Raw genomic sequence first — 19169 nt, forward strand, 5'->3', positions numbered from 1 at the left:
TTTAGCTCGGCGCCAAGTTGGTAAAATTAAATTTTATTATAATATAAAACAATTCGGCATCGTCGTTCCTTTGCATATCGTTAGCGATAATAATAGTAATATACACAAAATAATGGTAATTTCGTCGTCGCTCGATTATTCCCATCGACTCTTTCTAACTCTCTTCCTTTCTCCGCTGGTATTCGACGCTTGACTGTTCTGAGTTCGCGATTGTTCCGTATTTGGTTTCGGAGGTACAGGAGGAGGCGGCGGCATGATCACCGAAGGACGCGTAATAGTTTGTTCCCACGTGTGATCCGACGATGCCCGGAACTGAAACCGAATAATCATCCGCTTATAACACCTGAGCTAACCGTTATGCTTTATCTCGTAAAAAACATCGCTTACCTGAGAATTGTACTGACTGCGAAACGCCGCTTTCATGGCGGATAATCGATCACTACCGGGTCCGTGTCTCTCTAGTTTCTTGACAACTTCGCTTATGTCTTTTGACCCTTGCGACGAAGAACCGCTGCTCTGTAATCGTAATAATTTCCAATTACCTTATTCTCATCCGGGGGAAATTTATTATAAAATAAAATTCAGTAAGTAAATACCGAAGTGGACGAAGTGTCGGGTCTTCCTCTGAAACCAAGTCCAGCTCCCCCAACGTTCAAACTTTTTCCTTTCCCACCTTTGAACCTCGACTTTCGGAACCAAGCGCTTTGCATCGCCAAGTCCATAAGGCTCTTTGGTACCTCTTGGTTCGCTCCTTCCAAATTTCGGACTAGATGACCGGCGAATTCTTTGTCCTTCTCCGTCACGAGGGTATACGCCGTACCCTTTTCGCCGGCTCGACCCGTCCTACCTATCCTATGCGTGTGAGTATCGATATCTCGCGCGATGTCGTAATTGACGACGGTTCTGATATGTGGAATGTCCAAACCTCGGGCTGCAGGAAATTACAGGATGAGTTTCGCTGAAACGTGGGGCAACGTACCCACGAAAGAGATCCAAGTAGTAACGTTACCAGCGACGTCGGTAGCGACCAAAGTACTGACTTCCTTCTTCTTAAAAGCCGTGATCACTTTATTCCTTTCGATCTGGTCCATGTCACCGTGTAGAAGCAAAACGTCCAACTCTTTCAACTTGAGATTGTTTGCGAGTTCTTCGGCGTTAAGCTGCGGCACGTAAATCGAACAATACATATTTTCTCGATACTAGTTCATTCAGGAAACTCGCACGATCGCGATCGACTGACCTTTTTGGTCACAAAGATTAACAGGCTACCAGCACTCAGAAATTCGACCAGGTTTTGCAGCAACCAAGTCCACTTGCCGGTTGGATTATTATTGAAGACTATTACGTGTTGAGTAACGTCCGCGTTCGCTTCGCCAACGTCTCCTTGAACTATTCTAACCGGATCCGTTAAAACGTCCCTCGCGAGCTTTTCTACCCTCTTTTTAAAAGTTGCACTGAACAACAGCGTTTGCCTGTCCGGCCTAACGTGATTACAGATTGATCGTACTTGTGGCTCTGAAATAAAGTAAGACGATAACCGAGTGAAGCAAGTTTTATCGATAAATCGATCTAGGCAATTAGATCGTGCGCTCGAATGCTCCTGTTTTGCTCCTTACCGAAACCCATATCGAACATTCTATCGGCCTCATCCAATACCAAGAACGTTACTCTGGTTAAATTCGTGGCTTTCATTTTAACTAAATCTATAATTCTACCCGGTGTTGCGACTACTATCTCTGCACCCCCTTCCAACGCTTTACTTTGTTCCCACTTGCTGCCGCCACCGTAACAGCAACACACTTGAATGTTATACACTTTCCCAAACTTTCTTGCTTCTTGATAAATCTACGAATACAAGCGAATCGATGGTACTGCACACTGTATGCATCTTAAATCGTATGTGTTTAACTTAAAATACCTGTTGAGACAATTCTCTCGTAGGAGCAAGAATCAAGCCGATAGGTCCGTCGCCAGCCTTTAGTTCTCTCTGATCCATTATGTGAACCAACATGGGCCAAATGAAGGCCGCGGTTTTACCGCTACCAGTCTTCGCTATACCTATTATGTCCCTGCCACTTAACGCAGCAGGGACAGCTTGAGCTTGGATGGGAGTGGGTTGGGTATATTCGTTTTTTCTAATTGCTTTTATTAACGCATCGTCAAAGCCAAAGTGACCGAAACTGGTGACCGGGTTAGGCGGCGAGGGACCAGATACCTTTATCCCCAACGTTTTCCTCAAATCGTCAATCTGTTGCTTGCTTAAGCTGGCAATTTCGTCGTGAACGTTGTAGAAGTTTTTCTCGAACGATTCGTATTGTATTTCGCTGTGATCGATGGGAGGCAGAGGATCAATCTCTTTCTTTTTAGGAGGCGCGATAGGATTCCCATCCTCGTCGTATTCGATCTCTTGGTCAGATTCCTCTTGTTGTAAACCCGCGGTTGGGTTTTCCTCCATGTACCTTGTTGGATAAACAATTCCGTCATTTCTCTTCGTTTTCCGTCGAGTTCTTCGTTTCGGAAAACCCTCGCAACTTACCTGTAATAACTTTCTTCGTCGTCCTCGCAATCGATGTCCGCTCTGAACCCTTTAGATTTGTCCTCTTTACGATCATCTTCCGCGAGTTGTGCTTCGTAATTGTTTTTCTTTACTTCGGCATCTATGCCAGCCATGAACGCGTCCAGCGGATCTTCCTCGCTGTCGCTGTTTTCTTTCGGCGTCGATTTCTTCATCCAGTCGTACGTGGGAGACCCAGGTGCTGGGATATATTCTAAAGAGAACGGTGGCGGATCATCGTCGTCCTCAAAGTATCTAATATTAATGCAAGCTAGAATTTAGTTCCTGCATGGTCTCTGATACTTTGTTACAATTCATACTCACTCTTCCTCTGTTTTACTACGTTTTTTTGGCATTCCCCAACAGGCTGACAAGGCATTTTCAGTGATAGAATTCATAGTGTGGTATCCTTGCTTGCTCAATGTTGAATTTGGAGGAGGTGGTGGTACATTAGAGCCAGTCCTTTTGGTGCGGGTCATTTGGAAACCACCAAACCCGAAGCCTTTCGGCTTGTTACCACCTCCACGGTGATAACTCATGCTTTTCTAATATCTACTAAAACATGGATACATTAACAATCACTTGCTTACCCTAATATTACAGCTAGTCAGCTTTGAAAGTTGGATTCACTAGTAGTTCTCTATTTCCAACAGCTTCTTGATCTGGTTGGTTAACTATAATTCCCTCATGGTCTATTTAAAACGAATAAAAATATTGCTATTTACTCTCACGCATCGTCAATGCGCTTTGTTCAAAAACGACCAAAAATGTAAGAGAGAAAATCAGTGAAATAACTGGTACTATTTCTAGTTTGTATTCGTTAAAATAACACCTATAGTACAGAATGTGCAAGAAGGTACAAAGTAACATTTGCACGGCACTATTTTAGCAACATTACGAAATCATTTTTGGTAGTAGATATTTATTATTTTTGGATAAACGGAAAGGAAGAGGTTAGGAGACCTTTGTAATCCACTAATTTTCTGTACAATGTTAGAACGTGTTCTTTTTACGCGTAGCCACTGTTTCACTGTTTCACCAATATTTCGGAGAAATTACGCGAGGCAAATACCTTACGCAAATATCCTTCGAGCAAACAAATTTCACATCTAACAAAATGCGACTTTACTCCAATATCGAACGGTAAAGTACATACATACTGCAACAACTTAGACGGTGCTGCCCCCAAGCGGAGCCTTCGGTATTTTAAACGGTATTGTCGCATACTCCAAAAAGATCAGCGCTTGATTTTTTTTTACAAAACACGATTCATTCATAAGGGGGATATTTTACGGAGAAAATATTGACGTAAATCTGAAAGTTTCATTCAGATTACGATATTTGAATATTCGCAATTTAACTAACGCTGAAAGTTCCCCTTTCATGCTCGAGTTACCTTACGCGACGAAGAATGAAAGTTACATTTCATTAGAGAAATTACTTAAACTTTCATGATAACCTCGTCGTAAAGTATCGATAATCATTACGAGTTGTAAAGGTAAATTCACAAAGTTGCCGAAATGAACAAAATTCCCGGAAGTTCGAGCAAAATAAAATCAATGTTCCATGCGTTGATTAGAAACGCGGATGCGGGGAAACGATAAGGAATGTTTTATTAAAACGCATTTAATATCGCAGAAATGTCTATCGAAAGAATTTTCATTCATAGTCGCGTGGTCGAGAGTGACATAAATAGTTCTATCACAGCTGAATCGATCGAATATCCGAGCCTGCGTGTTAACGGAGGCGCCATGCGACTTCTCTGTACATTTCGGCGTCCGTCGTGATTTCGTTTGTCGCAGTCCACGTTTTCCTACAACGAGTCGACTATCCGATATTTCGAATCCGAGCAATTCCATGTAAGTACTCGAATAATTAACAATATTTTTACTCGACACCGTTTAATCACGAGACGTCCGTTAAGCGAACATCCGCTCTCGAGTGTCCTTTATCGGGTGCAATCGTTCTGACACTCAACACAGTTCGGAAACCAAGATAATCGCGCTTCGAAAATGTCTATAAATTGATTTACCGCCGCGATACGGTCGACATCGAACGATTCTGACGAGGATATCTTTCAGAGATCAAAATGCCGTCGGTTCGCCGGATGATCCTAGGACACGTCGTGTCCGGCCTGTGCAGCAAAATGAATCGCACGAAAAAGCTTCAAGGTGATTTGCTTGAAACACCTATGAAACGATGCCTTTCCACCTTCGATATTACGCTGCTCGGTAAGTTTGTTGTTTTATACTATTTTAATAAGAACATGCAAAACCGCCTCTCTCGATATCGCGCACATATGCGATAAGGCAATTTACAAACTGGAAAAATGTTAATTGCAATTGCGCAAAATAACATTCTGATTCCGTGATAAAAGTTGCTACGCATAAATCTCTAATGAACATCGGCTCTGCGCCGGACGATAAGAAACAGCTGATGCCTTTGCACGCGTTTCCGTTTTTTTCAATGACTTCGCAACCACTTCACAACTTTACAATACTGTTGTAAAAAACTTTACAACAACTAACTAATTCTTAATACCGAGCTTACGTTTATCTCGTAGGTGTGGGTCATATGGTTGGCGCTGGAATCTACGTTCTGACAGGAACGGTAGCTCACAACACGGCTGGTCCAGGTGTCATTCTAAGCTTCCTACTCGCCGGTCTAGCTTCCTTGTTGGCGGCATTATGCTACGCGGAATTCGGTGCGCGAATTCCAAAAGCTGGTAGCGCTTACGTTTACACGTACATTTCCGTCGGTGAATTTTGGGCTTTCGTTATCGGATGGAACATCATATTAGAACATATGATAGGTACAATCACTTCCCACCGTTCTATCGAACAAGTTTCACGGTAATCTTTCAAACAGGAGCTGCGTCGGTAGCTAGAGCTTGGAGCGGATACGTCGATTCTTTGGCGGGAGGCTCCATCAGCAATTACACTCGTCATATAATGCACGGATACACCATGGGAGAACCGTTCGGAAATATTCCCGATTTACTGGCAGCTGGACTGTGTCTCGCCTACGCGATGCTGCTGGCACTGGGCGTGAAATGTTCGGCGACGGTCAATTCTTTGCTGACTATCGTAAATCTAGCTGTGATGGGATTGGTGATCGGTTTGGGAATTTATTACGCTAAGATTTCTAACTGGAGCAGTCAGAACGGAGGTTTCCTGCCTTTCGGCTTTGGGGGTGTACTAGCAGGTAGAGTTTCTAGTTACAGTTATTAATACTGAAAGATGTATTTCTTGGCGAACTTGATCGGCAGGCGCCGCAACGTGTTTCTACGCCTTCGTGGGGTTCGACTCGATCGCAACTTCCGGCGAAGAAGCGCGTGATCCAGGACAGAGTATTCCACGGGCGACCCTTCTCTCAATGGCGATCGTAACCATCGGATACGTGATGGTCGGAGCTGCTCTGACACTGGTCGTACCGTTTTGGAACATTAATCCAGCGGCCGCACTTCCGGAAGCATTTTCCTCGAGAGGAATACCATGGGCCAAATACGTGATAAGGTTGCATTAATTAGAACGTCGATTCAAGACGAACATCAATTCCATTAAAACAATCGTTTACATACAGTGTAGGGGCACTGTGCGGAATGACAACGACCCTCTTCGGATCCCTGTTCTCTTTGCCGCGAACGATGTACGCGATGGCGAATGACGGTCTTCTCTTTGGCTTTCTGGGTCACGTAAGCGAACGCACGCAAGTTCCGGTCCTCAATTTGGCCATCAGCGGTTCTGTCAGTGCCTTGATTGCTTTGCTATTCGACCTGCAACACCTGGTCGAATTCATGTCGATCGGCACCTTCTTGGCCTACACCATCGTATCGGCGAGCGTGATTATTCTAAGATATCGTCCTGAGAAGACCACACCGGTGTCATCGAACGCTGGTACACCGAGCAGCTTAACGTCACCGCCTACCGAGGGTGCCGATTCCAATAGCGACTGCAACAGCATCACCTCCGCGGAGTCCGAGGTACTTACTTCAATTCCCGCGAAGTAATTTCAATCGTCGAACATTCGTAACTTTACAGTTGTTGGATCTGAGCGAGGGCGCCGGTAAACTCAAGCCACGATACGTCTGGTTGGCAAACTTTTTGGGCAACTGCAAGTCAGGAAACGCGGTGGTTGGCTCCGTCATAATTTATACAGCTGGCTGCATTTCCCTCTGTCCTTTATTAATTTTAATATCCGAAACGTACTTTGCTCCGGCTTGGTGGGATTACTTCGTTATGGCAAACGTTGTGCTCTTATTGATCGGAAGTGAGTGTTTTCTAGTTGGTCGACTCGTGATTCGACAATTGATAAAAAATAATTGTAGGTCTACTCGTCATCGCCGCCCATCAGCAAAATCCTTCCAGTGGTAAATTCCGTGTACCTATGGTACCTTTGGTACCAGCTCTGAGTATTCTGTTCAACGTCGGGCTGATGTTCCACCTGTCGCTTCTGACGTGGTTACGATTTCTTGTGTGGATGATCGTTGGTAAGATACGTAACACATTTGTAGTTGTGTGAAATTAATAACAGTAGTGATGATGTTAGTAATTTTACCATGTCGCGTCACATCTCGAACGAATCTTTCTTTACACGTTTTTATTGTCCATACAGATCACATAATTAACTTGTCCTTTACAGGTATTTTGATATATTTCTTGTACGGAATTCACTACAGTAAAGAAGCTGCCAGCCCGAATTCGTACTCGATTTTAATGGCAACCTCGGAGGCTGGAAGAGGAGCAAAATGGGGCGCCACGCTGCGCGTCAATCAGAAAAGCGACAAGGTCCCAATTTTGAACGAAGAAGATTTTGTACATTAGAAAGAGCATTAAAAAGTGTTTCAAGATATGCCAATCGACGCTGGATGTAAGTAAATTATGTGACGTAGGAAGTGAGAAATGTTACATATGACCATCTCGTGATCAACGTTTTCACGATTTATTTATGTACATACGAGAGCTGCATAAATCGAATTACTTCCTTTTCGAGATGTTTTGTCTCGAACAGCGGCTGAACGTCGAAGGGATTTCAAAGTAGACGAGACTGTTTTTACCTAGTTTGCAATAGGTCGTGTTCCGTTCGTAACGCGTTTTCTTCTTTATATTTTATTACGCACAAATTGATGATGGTTCTGTTTGCGTTTAACGGATGTACATCGATTCTCTATATGCCTATATTGATTATAAATTTGACGTTCTTTTACGTATTGATGTACGTATGTATAGATGAGCGAAATCTGACCCGTCAGTTTTCACTTATGGATAAGATGCACGCGATAAATTGGCAATGGCATAAACTCGCGAGCGAAAAAAGGGAAAAGGTGTTCACCGTTAAAGATCAGGTTTTATTGAAGGCACGCATACGATCATCCAGTTGAAGAAAACTTGAACGCGTTGCTGCAAGGATCGAAACATGGTGCCTTGGGAACGGATAGACTAATTATACAGTAAGATATACGAATCTAAAAGCATGACAATAGATTCGCCCGTTATATGGCGAATATTAAGTTTAAGATTACCTATACACGGATTTGCTAAACACACGAATTGCCAGGGCGTATTGTCGCGATACGTGTTTTCAAATAATTTCTTTCTTTCCCTCGTAAGACTAGGAAAAATTCCTTGTAATTATAATTTAACTATCACCAAATACAAAATTTCAATCACGGAGTACATTTATATCAACTTCCGTAGCGCGAATCACCTCTGGGATTAACCGTTCCTAATCCACCAATTTATTCACGATCTTTTTACGTTGAAAATGTCAAAAGCTTGTCACTTTTGACGACGAACAAATCGAGTAATATATCACGTTGTACCTTAAATTATCGTTCTGTGTGATATATAATATATATATGTATATTGTCTTCGGTTGTTCAGCTAAGAAGGTCCAGTAAGGATCGGTTTCCGTAGCAAATAATATAATGGGTGTTACATAAGAAAGTACATATTGATATCTTAATGGTTACTACCGTAAAAGTGCCGTAGACGTTATAATATAGATGATCGTTATCATAGTTAAACATCGTAACCACGTCGAACGTGAGATTGAATGTTTATCGCTTTGGACGAATCGATCCAATAGTTTACACTGTTTTGAAATACAGAGAAGCGTTTTAAATGCATACCGTTTAATGTAAAAAGTTATAGTAGAGCAACGTTGTTTTAGCCTGATATTTTATTGTTTTAGAATGTTGTTCTATATATTCGTACTTGTCCTGCGGTGTTATTTGGAACGTTTCTTTCGGTATTAAAATGCGTAACAGTCGTTTGGACAAATCATCCAAAGTTTGCCCTTGTATAAATTAGAAAGAATGCGCGTTCGAAGCATGAAGAATCAATCTGTTACGTTCAAAGTACAGATGATGTCTTTTTCAGAATACGATTCAAATTTCTTGGCGCACAATTGCGATCGAATAAACACGTACAAAATTAATTGCCACGAGAATCGAGTACACGCTGCAATCGCGCACAAGCATTCATGCGTTATATCGTGAAAATGTACGTGTAATTGAAACGCGATTAACTGCGATCAAATGCTACACGTGGTTATCGAGTGCAAGAAATTGTGTATAAAAAAGGTACCAAAATTATTTGTCGATGTACTGTATATGTTCTAATACATAAATATTTATCAATGAAAAGATCTACGATTTTTCTACCGACAATTGCAACTAATATTTAATGTTATTAGCAATCACGAAAGTTCGACACAAATTCCTAATATTAATTCTTTGAGTGACATATCTTTGACAACATCAAGCAGGAACATTAAGATCGTAAAGTACGTGAATTATGACGTATCGACCGTCAAATAAAGTTCAAATTAGATGCCAATAATAAGGCGAAATGACAGTGATTTATGTGCAAGCGTTCAGTTAAAAATCCGGATAAAACAGTGAACTCGATAGTCAGGAGGCTGAGAAAGATTTCTAGAATCAAAGTGAGAACGCGAGTTGCAACATGTTGGTCAAATTAATTTTAATCTCAACGATCTGGAGCTTCGTTTACGTACGAAGCATAGAAACTTCTGGTGAACTTAAACGTTTATTCTTAATTGGTGATTCTCGTCTTGTCTCGAGCATGGATGCCGAATCCACGAATACCGTAAATATCACATTCTTTCTCAGGTAGCTTAGACGCGAAAGAGGATAACGTTCGTTTGGATACGTTTAACAACCATTATTTTTCCTCTCGAACGAATAGAACGTCAATTAATGTAATTATAATATTAAACGTAGGAACAACGACTCGTTCGTCAAGTATCTAACACACCTAAGATCGCGGACGGTACTCTGCCGCAACCTACGGAACGTGTACCGGTTATGAATCATGAATCGATGCATCCGGCAGTAAAACACCCAAAGAAAAGGGCAATGAATTACAAGGAAGATGATCAGGTCGATTTACGACCCGGTTGTTGTGGATAAAACATGGGACGAACATTGAAACGACTCGACAACAATGGATTCTCTTCCGTAAATATTTATTTTCTTTAAAATGCATTTAAGTGCAATCGGTAGATAGTATTTAAGTACGTACGATAGATATCGCTTCATTCTTTTTTCGATTCCTTTCACGATGAGATAGTAAACAAAATAAAAAGATTCTCTTGAAACCATGTACAGATCACTGCACAGCATCTCCTCCTGTTATTCCTGTTTATATAATTCGTGATTAATTGTGATACGCAACGCAAGATTATTCGTATGGAAAACTTTTATTAACATCACGCATTCGTACAGTTTGTCTTACAATACCGCGAACAATTGCAACGTTTTTCGCTGAATCATTTAAAACCGATAGTAGATATAATTATACGGTAAATCAGTGCAATATATCGTATATATTACATTGTAACTAAATCTTGCTAACCTTCATGGAAGGATAAGATTCAAAGGTCGTATAAAAAATGAAGATTCGTTTATCATCTTGATATATGGGTACAGTAATGTACAGGGATTGGAATGATACTGTACTGCAAACGATATACCCTGAACAAATTGTAAAAGTAATATTATAATCGATACAGTACTCGTTGAACATTATTATTGTGTCACTGGTTGAAAGAATATACATTATCTTTTTCTTATAACAAGATTAGATATCGCACGTGTGCTTAGTACAACCTCGATTTGTCACATTACGAAAAATAATTTAAACAGAAAACGAAAATAAAAAATATATGATACTGACAATGTTCGGATAATAAAATTGGAACACTTGGGTAGATGTCCAGGAAAGATACCCATATATACATGTCTATCACGTAATCGATATACGTGTAACCTTTTTGTACATCTTTTTAATAAATACAGGTACCGTATCAACAAATTGTAAAATCGATTCATCACTGTTGCTATCTGCTGTGTTTCGAAAGCATAATTTTCCAAGCGGACATGGGTCTCGCCTGTAAAGAGTCGATTTTTCGTCGACCCCACCTAAGCCAGAAGAATCCTACGATCAAACATAGGACACTCTCGATGTAATAACCATCGAGTTGCATATTGCAAATACCATTGTGCGTGTTCGCGCAAAGCTGTAAAATTAAAAAATCCTCAAGTTTGAATCGTACACAAATATTTGCAGTAGCAAATTTAAAACGTAAGATAACATTCTTACAAACCTCTCTTTCTGAAATTGTGCTACAATCGTTGGAGGAATCGGTACTGCATTGTCGGAATGTTAACGAATCGACAAACCAAAGAGCTGCCGTTCCTGGCCAGTTCCCTCCGAGATTACATAAGGTGTTTAATAATGTCATGTACGTTCCACCTACAGCAGGATCGCTAATTTTCGCGAAAAACGCCATAGATGCCACGAACATACTACTCGTGAAAACCTGAAACAAGTGTAAATACCTTGAGTAAGTTTCTGGTCATATTATGCCTATTTCGAAATACCGTTCCCCTCGTATATACTTTACCTGATGTATTAAATACAGCACTATTAATAATATAAAATAGTAAGCTGGAACTTGTCCATCATTCACAACATATGGTGTCACCCATACCAAAAATGCTGCTACTAGCCCAAAAGCTAATCTGTATGATCAATTAAAAATATCTGTTAAACCATGTGTTAAAAATAATATATGTGTCCTATGATATAAATTTGTCTGTCACCTGTATGGCATTGCCATTATATATACATCCATTGGTCTGGATCCAACTGTATATTTCGAAATTGCTAATGGTAATAGTATCTGTAGTGGTATCATGGGGACAGCCATAAGAGCAAACTTTTCTTTTGGTATACCAGCTTCTACTAGTTTCAAACCAGTTACAGCATCACAAGCAGAAAACCCTATCTGTGATCAACAATGATGCATTATTATCAATGGGACTAGAGATGCAAGACTTACTGCATCATACTATGTATCTCCTGACCTTAGCAGTTAACAAAAATACAATAATGGTTTTTATAGCTGGTAATTTAAAAATATTCCAAAGTAATTTATATGCGTGTTTAATAGATGTATTCAATTCTTCTTCATGACCTTTCTCTACTTCTTCATGTTTGAACAATGCAAGTAAAGTGGTTGTCATTACAAATACCCAACCCCAGAAGTACAAAAATCCTATAGAAAAAAATATTATAAGTCATGAATATCAATGACTGACATGCACAGTAACTTATGGTTGCTCACCAGGTAGAGTCACTATACCCTCGCTAGAAGGAGTGTACCTCAAATAACTATTACAAAATTCTGCTGACTCTAATGCCATAAAAAGGACATAGCCAATGAAATAACCAGCAGTTTGTCCCACACTGTTACAGGTGGATGCGTATCCCACATTACATCTTGATATGAAAAATAATTATATAATAAGGACAAAGTTTGATGTTTAAATCAACTATAACAATAAATCATACCTTTTTAGCATTGTAAGTGCCCAACCATCTACTACTATGTCTTGAGTAGCAGCAAGAACATTTAGAGAAAAGAATATTATCGTTAACATTCCTATATTGGGCTTTATGGTATTATTACCTAGCCAATGATCTATGTGACCAGATAAAAGTAACATGAAAAAGCCCATTAAATACTGAGTAGGAATTAACCATGTTTTCCTCCTTCCAAATTTTTGGGAAAATACAGAATCTACTATAGGTGCCCAAAACAGTTTCAATGAAAAAGGCCATTGAACAAAACTGAATTCGGCCTAAAAAAAAATATTGAGATATTAAACAATTATTTTTTTATATGGTCGATCGCAATGTAAATTTCGAGAATTACCTGCTGACGATACGAAACGTCTCTGTTTTGTAGTAACATAGGAATAGAACTACATAGACCCAACGGTATTCCTTGCAATAAATATAAAAATAAAAGAATGGCCAAATTTTTTTCGTCACCTCGTAAATCCGAGTGCTCCTGAATATGATTCGTCGGGTACATTCCATCTTCCACATTCCCGTCTTTTTTCATTTTCCTTTTCAAACCCATTTGGAACAATAAAAGTAATCAGCCACACTATCATGCACCTTGTAAAGTGACTTTTGACGAAACAGATGTTTTTCTTACACAAGTGCTACTTCAAAATTTGTAACGCTTACTTTGAACCAAAGTATTACACATCTTCTGAGTTACACCGTAATTATCAATATAATATTCCACAATATTTCAACGTAGCTTTCAGGTTCAAATAATACGTGATCATTTTTTAATAGAACAATCACTTGCTCGTTAATAAAATGAATTATTTATGGTATGTCAGGAGTAACAACATTGACGTGGTCATTATCAATATAACCTTAGTACCGTGTATAAAATAGTATATTATACCTGTGACAATCTGACGGATATATTTTCGATAAAAAAATTAATTTTTTATATGCATATTACGAGTAGCAATGTCAGACAACGCAAATAGTTGTTTCGATTTCGCTGACTCAGTTAAAAATCATATAAATAAACTAGCAATATAGCTTGAAATTGCCACGTTTTTTCATTAAGGACACGTCAGTTCTATCAGTCTTTTCAGTTTTAAAGTCACGTGTAAGTCGTTTACTACTAAAACTAATAATTCCATAGAAAAGCACAACACCACGTTAACGTGGCGGCATGCGCAGGCGTTTGGGCGTATTGTCAATGAGTTTAGTTACTTTGTAAACGTACCTTGCTTTACGCAAAATTTCCCTATAGCATAATAACATTGTTTTATGTTGGTATGCTTTTCAAATTTGAATATGTAAATCGATAAATGAAAAATAAAGGCAGAAGCTATTATAAATTCTTACGCAAAATACCTATTCAATAAGCAAATAGTAATAAACAACTAAATTTGTGGAGTATAAATGTTTAATGAAATGATTTATTTACAATGTATAATGATACAAATTTTTTTGGCACATACAGTATGTTTATGATGAATAGAAAAATTGATTACAAAAGATGATGTATTCTATGGAATAAATAAATGAGCAATAATATCATAAGGCACCTCTTAATTGCTAATGAGTATTTTTATCTACTGTTTTGGTATTAGAATATTGCTTATATTACCATGCTTATATAAGGGTCGTATAAAATAGATACTGTTCGTTGTAGTATAAAAGGGTATTTCTTAATGTTATAAATATTAAGTAAAAAAATATTAATATTGTATCAAAATTGAAAAGGTTTTAGATTATTATACTTCCTGAAACTACTTTTAGAATATACCACTCTAAAAATATTATTCATATGCATGTTATAAATGCTTTCTAATTGCACAAAATTACTTGAGACATTTACATTCTCTGATCTGGCTCTTGACAATAGTCATAGATGGGTATCTCTGGTGGATCTTCCAATATAATTCTAGGAGCACAGCTTCTTGTCACTGCTACTACGCATAATGTCACAGCTGAAGCAGCAGCCACATGCCAAGAAAATACAAGTGCAACAATTTCTGTTTGCATTGGTATTATCTGATATATCCGTACCATGTGTGCTATCCAACTACCATGAAGCAATGTTGTACAAGCTCTCAAGAGCTTTAATTCTGGCCACACAAGTTCCAAAATAATAGCCAGAGATGTTGTCCATACTATAAGTGCTAATATTAAATTGACTGTCACACTGTTTCCCATGTTACCCCATAATAAAAGAAATCCTTCTATAAAGAAGCTTTGTGCAAGTGCCAGTTTAACTAAACCTTCACTCACATTGTGAGGAAAGTAGAAGTTTAAAGCATCAACAAGACCAGAGAATGCAAAAAAGAGATAAATTGTTGCAAGTACAACTTTGGGAGACACAGTCTCAGTTTGCTGCATCCCACCAGTTATCGTACTAGCTAGACCTATAGCAGTTGCTATCAGTTTCAAGCTCCCATCGATAGGGTGCCTATTTATTAACTTTTCACATTTTTCTATAAGTTTTAATCCCTTGGTTGTATTCGAATCATCTCTAGACCTCAGAGACACCCAATATTTGGCATATTCATAGCACCACTTTAAACCAAAGCCATAAAATATACATCCAGTAAGAATGTATGGCAAACAGCTGTCCATTGGAAATTCTTTTGTTATTTCTCGAGAGTAAATCTGTAAACAATTAAATATCTCTAATATAAATTGCAAAGTTTTTATTCAATTAAGTCGGAGCGTATTTCATTGATAGCATGTTTCCACAATACAGAGCGATAATTTTTTATTAATATTTTATCAAAAATATATTTGGAAAGTTATCTCTAAAATATCTATTTATTATTGTAACAAACACTTGCCTGGAGTCAACCTCCTGGAAATCCTCGAACGAGTATTTTAGTAAGTGACTACAGATATAACTCGTTGATGATGTGAAGATTACAGTGCCACAAGGCGGTGCACAGTGGAAGTAGTATACACCATCGGTCGATATAGTAGATATGACAAGAAAAGTATGGTAAATCATATTTAACCTTTTTAGCAGAAGGTAATATTTACAGAACTGTGATACATTCTGGTAACAGCAGTAAATTGTGAAAAATGTTTATCTTATGAAAAAATATAATTGTTCGATTCGTTCGTTCTGTTACTCGCCACTAGATGGTACTGGCATTATCGTTTTCAAAACGCGTATTGATACGAAATTAAAAAAGATAAAAGTAAGCTTCACACTGCATTTTTAGTTTGTTAAAATAATCACTATACATTAATGAATAACTATATCGGATTCCTGAAATCGAATTTGGGAAAAGAAATCTTTTATCAAAGCATATAACAAGTACTGTTACACATATAATAATATGTAGTCGAATTTAATTTCGTTATTAAGAAAAGTAGCGTTTAGTTCCGTAGAAATTCAGGGGAATATCGAGGCTTTTCGAAATTCAAAGCCCGTTTGCAGACGGTATTGCCCTGACCTAGGAGCGGCTTTTCATGTACGTCTCAACTATCGTTATGTAAATTGACTCAATTTTGCGATGTGTGTTCTGCACGGGATGAGCATGAACACGTTGAAGCCTTCAGGCTCTATTGATGCGTATGTGGGGGATTTAGTCGGGTAAAGTCAAGATCCCTTGATCATTAAATTTTGATTGGGGGATAAAAGGTATCGCGCAGAAATAAATCCAAACATCTACGGAAGTCCAATAAATTTTATTTTTCTGTGGATGAACATTGAATATATAAAACGTCTTACAATGAAACGTAAATGTTCTAACGAAGCATAGAATAATTAAGAATTTGATACCCAAAGTACCCGATTGCTCGCACGAGAGTTAATTGGTATATTTGAATAGAGACAAGAAGGTTTTCAACGCTGATGGAATCCGTGTAAAGTTTAATGAGCAATTTTGATGGGTCACACAGTGCGATACACGATCGATCTTGGGGTTTATTGCAAAGGGATAAACCGAAGGCGGATTATCGCGAATGGTCCCGTCGCATCTGTCATACACAACGCGTTATTATTCCATTTCTATACGCGTCTTGCTGTTTCTCTCCCTATTGCCAGGATCATGCTCTGTCGATCCGAATCGTCGTGTAATCTCGCAATCGGATTATCATGCGGAACCGTAAACGAAATCGAATCACCGCGCGTCGACGATGCCGATATATGGTCTAGCCAATAAATATACCACCACCTTTCTAATGAAGGTAGAAACGAAATAACAACAAAATCCTACAAGGGATTAATGAAACCTGAGAGGAATACACCCGTGCTTTCCTGTTTGACGACAATAATATCCTTAATGTGTCACTGTTCCATTTCAAAGACGTAGTCCAATCTTGATCCTCGAAAAGCCACAGACTTGTCCCGCCGTAAGAAGTATAGCACAACACGTTTTTTCCATTTTCATTTGTCGGAACGGTAAAAAGAGGCGGGCTGCGGAGAGGAGGAGAGGACGGGAGCATTGGGGGTGCAATTCATATTTGTCCGTAGGCAGCAGCGGAATTGCACCTTTAATCAAGATTTCTACCAATTTGCGAGCGCCGACGGCGCGAAGACAAAGCCTATTGTTGCCGTAACTGGTTGGGGCTTCAAGTGTTCCAACGCAACGGTGAGAGCCCGATGCGCGTACATACCGGGTGTACATCTATATCAGACGAGTTAAAATGTACGATTGATCGGATGTATATGGTCATCCCCTTAGACTGTTCTTATCAGTCGCACGAAATTGGCAAATATTTCACTACAAGACTTCAGTTGTTGAATAAACTTACTCCCATATACAACTTCATGCTGTTCAAATTAAACCCCAATATGTTCACTAGAGCCTGCTCATTCTTTGCAAAAGACTCGTGTGATCGGAATACGTTCATCGGTTAGCGAATTAGTCGACGCATATTCAATTATAATCGTATAAATTGAAAATGTTTGGAGAGATCGCGGATATTGGTAGGTACACCCGTTATCCACAGAACATACACGCGCCTTCGCCGGTCTGTGTCGGGCCAGGAGTTGAGAAGAGTATTCTGGAGCGGAGGCTGACGCTCAGGGACTGCCAAGCTAGTCGCTTCGTATCCCAGAAGTCCCTACCCCACCGTTTGCTTCCGGCTAAGCCCGTTGCCACCGCGTCCCAAGCAACTTGAAGCCACTCGTACTTCTGTTTGTGTTTGCTAATTGTGAATTGTCTACTTCTTGCCGGTGGCCCGCGTGTACGTGGCGCAGATAGACGGAAAGAGAGAAAGGACGAAAGAAGACCAACGGAAGAATGGAAACCGGAGTGAGACAGAAGGACGGAAGGGGTGAAGAGAGGACAGCCTGAATCGGAGCAAGAAAGACCGACATACATACGCGTGTATAGAGACGTAGAAGCATGCGAACCAAGACGAAGCGAGCATGTTCGTCTACGGAATGCTCAGACCGAGGAAAAACCACCCCTTTTCCACCCCTCGGGCAACGTAGCCCGGTTCGCTACTATCCCTCCTTTTCTTACACCCACCAGTGACGACCACTCCTCGCCCTAAGCCCTCCGTTTCCCCTTTACCCCTCAGACACTCGAGTTTACCTCACTAGTCACTGCTTACATGAGTACTACCCACCAAGAGGCACCCGCGAGCAAAAGGGTACCAATTTTTAGTCATCCTCTTTCTGTACCTCGTATCCCTTCAGGTAACGTGACGCTATGGCCTCTTGTCTTTGAAACGAGCTACACTATTCCGACGGAATCGTGTGTGCCTTTTGTTTTTTCTACAAGTGCACCAGCTAGTTTAAGTGTTCTGATATGTTTTTTTAGACGACAGTCGTTTGAGGGAGATACTTTAGGGAGAAAATATTTGTCCATGGTTAGATGTAGCTTAACCCCTTTGACCGGGGAACTTACTCGAGACCTTTTGCCGCGTACCTACATTTATTTCGTACGAAGTTAATACTTTGATCTCGCTACTTTGCATAATTAATGCGTCGGGACGACTAACTCGACGCGTTAAGAGTCGCGTCGATTTATCATTACAATTGTGCAAACTTACATTAAGTTAACATTATACTGATACAATAAAATGTGCTATTAAAAAAGTCGAAACTAACAAATAGGTCTAACGATTTTGGAAGTCAATAATATCTTCCTATAATAGGAATCTACTTCCGGCAAAAAACTGGACCAGTATAATTGAGCTAACTGGACAAGTTGCAACCCCTTCGGTCGACGATAATGAGTCCATTTTTGGCGCCCCCGTGGTAATATCGCCCCGTCACGAAATAAAGCGGAATCGCGGCGTATTGTAAGGAAAATGTGTTGGCACACCCTCCGTCGGATGCTGCCGGGCTGCTCGGTCGAAATATACGCCGTCTCTCCAGAGATGAGGGACATATTGTTTGGTTCAGTAATTCCTCACGTTATTTCCCGTGTTTGCTTTTTATCATTGTAAACTGATATATTGTCCGGGGTAACTCTACCCCTCGGAAGTACCCCGGGAAAGAGAACGACGAAGGGAAGGGACGACCAGACGAGATGTGGACACGACGACAACCAGGTCGGACCAATGCTCGCTAGTTTAACTTCGTGGACCGAGCGGAAACGAGATTACTCGCGAACACGCCTGACCGTTTCATTCGGCTGGGACGCAAATATACGTGGACATGCATAGACGCGGCTGGCAAACAATAAAAGTATACACGAGACGAGAAATTGAAATTGATTGCCCCAAGAAGCGTGAAACCGTAATGAAGATACATTCTCGCATACACGCGGTATAAGGTC

The 19169-nt window shown here is 39.9% G+C and overlaps 5 protein-coding genes across 12 annotated transcripts; 2 read left to right on the top strand and 3 right to left on the bottom strand.

Moving 5' to 3' along the window:
- Positions 1–17: 17 nt before the first annotated feature.
- LOC100883001 (ATP-dependent RNA helicase DDX42) lies at positions 18–3736 on the bottom strand. Of its 5 annotated transcripts, none has more exons than XM_012287535.2 (10): positions 3627–3736; positions 2879–3246; positions 2537–2809; positions 1919–2459; positions 1617–1845; positions 1241–1515; positions 1010–1160; positions 597–931; positions 388–516; positions 18–312 (listed from the first exon to the last, which is right to left on the bottom strand). In XM_012287535.2, exons 2-10 carry the CDS (start codon positions 3091–3093, stop codon positions 136–138), a joined length of 2325 nt encoding a protein of 774 aa, XP_012142925.1. In that variant the 5' UTR covers positions 3094–3246; positions 3627–3736; the 3' UTR covers positions 18–135. The 5 variants fall into 5 exon arrangements, with proteins under 5 accessions (XP_012142925.1, XP_076388673.1, XP_076388674.1 ...); XM_076532558.1 differs by having other exon boundaries at positions 2879–3106; positions 3627–3729; XM_076532559.1 differs by having other exon boundaries at positions 2879–3109; positions 3627–3720.
- Positions 3737–3887: 151 nt separating this feature from the next.
- On the top strand, positions 3888–9664 carry LOC100882888 (cationic amino acid transporter 4). Its single transcript, XM_076532564.1, has 9 exons — positions 3888–4413; positions 4636–4785; positions 5118–5366; positions 5423–5758; positions 5823–6069; positions 6137–6536; positions 6595–6823; positions 6882–7043; positions 7196–9664. The coding sequence occupies exons 2-9, from the start codon at positions 4644–4646 to the stop codon at positions 7375–7377; spliced, it is 1947 nt and encodes a 648-aa protein (XP_076388679.1). The 5' UTR covers positions 3888–4413; positions 4636–4643; the 3' UTR covers positions 7378–9664.
- Positions 9452–10174, top strand: LOC143264600 (uncharacterized). Its single transcript, XM_076532598.1, has 2 exons — positions 9452–9663; positions 9798–10174. Exons 1-2 carry the CDS (start codon positions 9520–9522, stop codon positions 9984–9986), a joined length of 333 nt encoding a protein of 110 aa, XP_076388713.1. The 5' UTR covers positions 9452–9519; the 3' UTR covers positions 9987–10174.
- Positions 9983–13252, bottom strand: LOC100879568 (acetyl-coenzyme A transporter 1). 4 transcript variants are annotated; one of them, XM_076532578.1, is made up of 8 exons: positions 13117–13252; positions 12797–12992; positions 12433–12722; positions 12206–12360; positions 11946–12136; positions 11682–11866; positions 11483–11600; positions 9983–11398 (listed from the first exon to the last, which is right to left on the bottom strand). In XM_076532578.1, exons 2-8 carry the CDS (start codon positions 12986–12988, stop codon positions 10916–10918), a joined length of 1614 nt encoding a protein of 537 aa, XP_076388693.1. In that variant the 5' UTR covers positions 12989–12992; positions 13117–13252; the 3' UTR covers positions 9983–10915. The 4 variants fall into 4 exon arrangements, with proteins under 4 accessions (XP_076388693.1, XP_076388692.1, XP_012142928.1 ...); XM_076532577.1 differs by having other exon boundaries at positions 13085–13213; XM_012287538.2 differs by lacking the exon at positions 13117–13252 and having other exon boundaries at positions 9983–11095; positions 11183–11398; positions 12797–13010.
- LOC100882779 (transmembrane protein 45B) lies at positions 13113–15378 on the bottom strand. Its single transcript, XM_012287542.2, has 2 exons — positions 15270–15378; positions 13113–15087 (listed from the first exon to the last, which is right to left on the bottom strand). Exon 2 carries the CDS (start codon positions 15052–15054, stop codon positions 14293–14295), a length of 762 nt encoding a protein of 253 aa, XP_012142932.1. The 5' UTR covers positions 15055–15087; positions 15270–15378; the 3' UTR covers positions 13113–14292.
- Between the last annotated feature and the right edge of the window lie 3791 nt (positions 15379–19169).

The sequence above is a fragment of the Megachile rotundata genome, chromosome 6, assembly GCF_050947335.1.
Source record: "Megachile rotundata isolate GNS110a chromosome 6, iyMegRotu1, whole genome shotgun sequence".
Classification (NCBI taxonomy): Eukaryota; Metazoa; Arthropoda; class Insecta; order Hymenoptera; family Megachilidae; genus Megachile; species Megachile rotundata.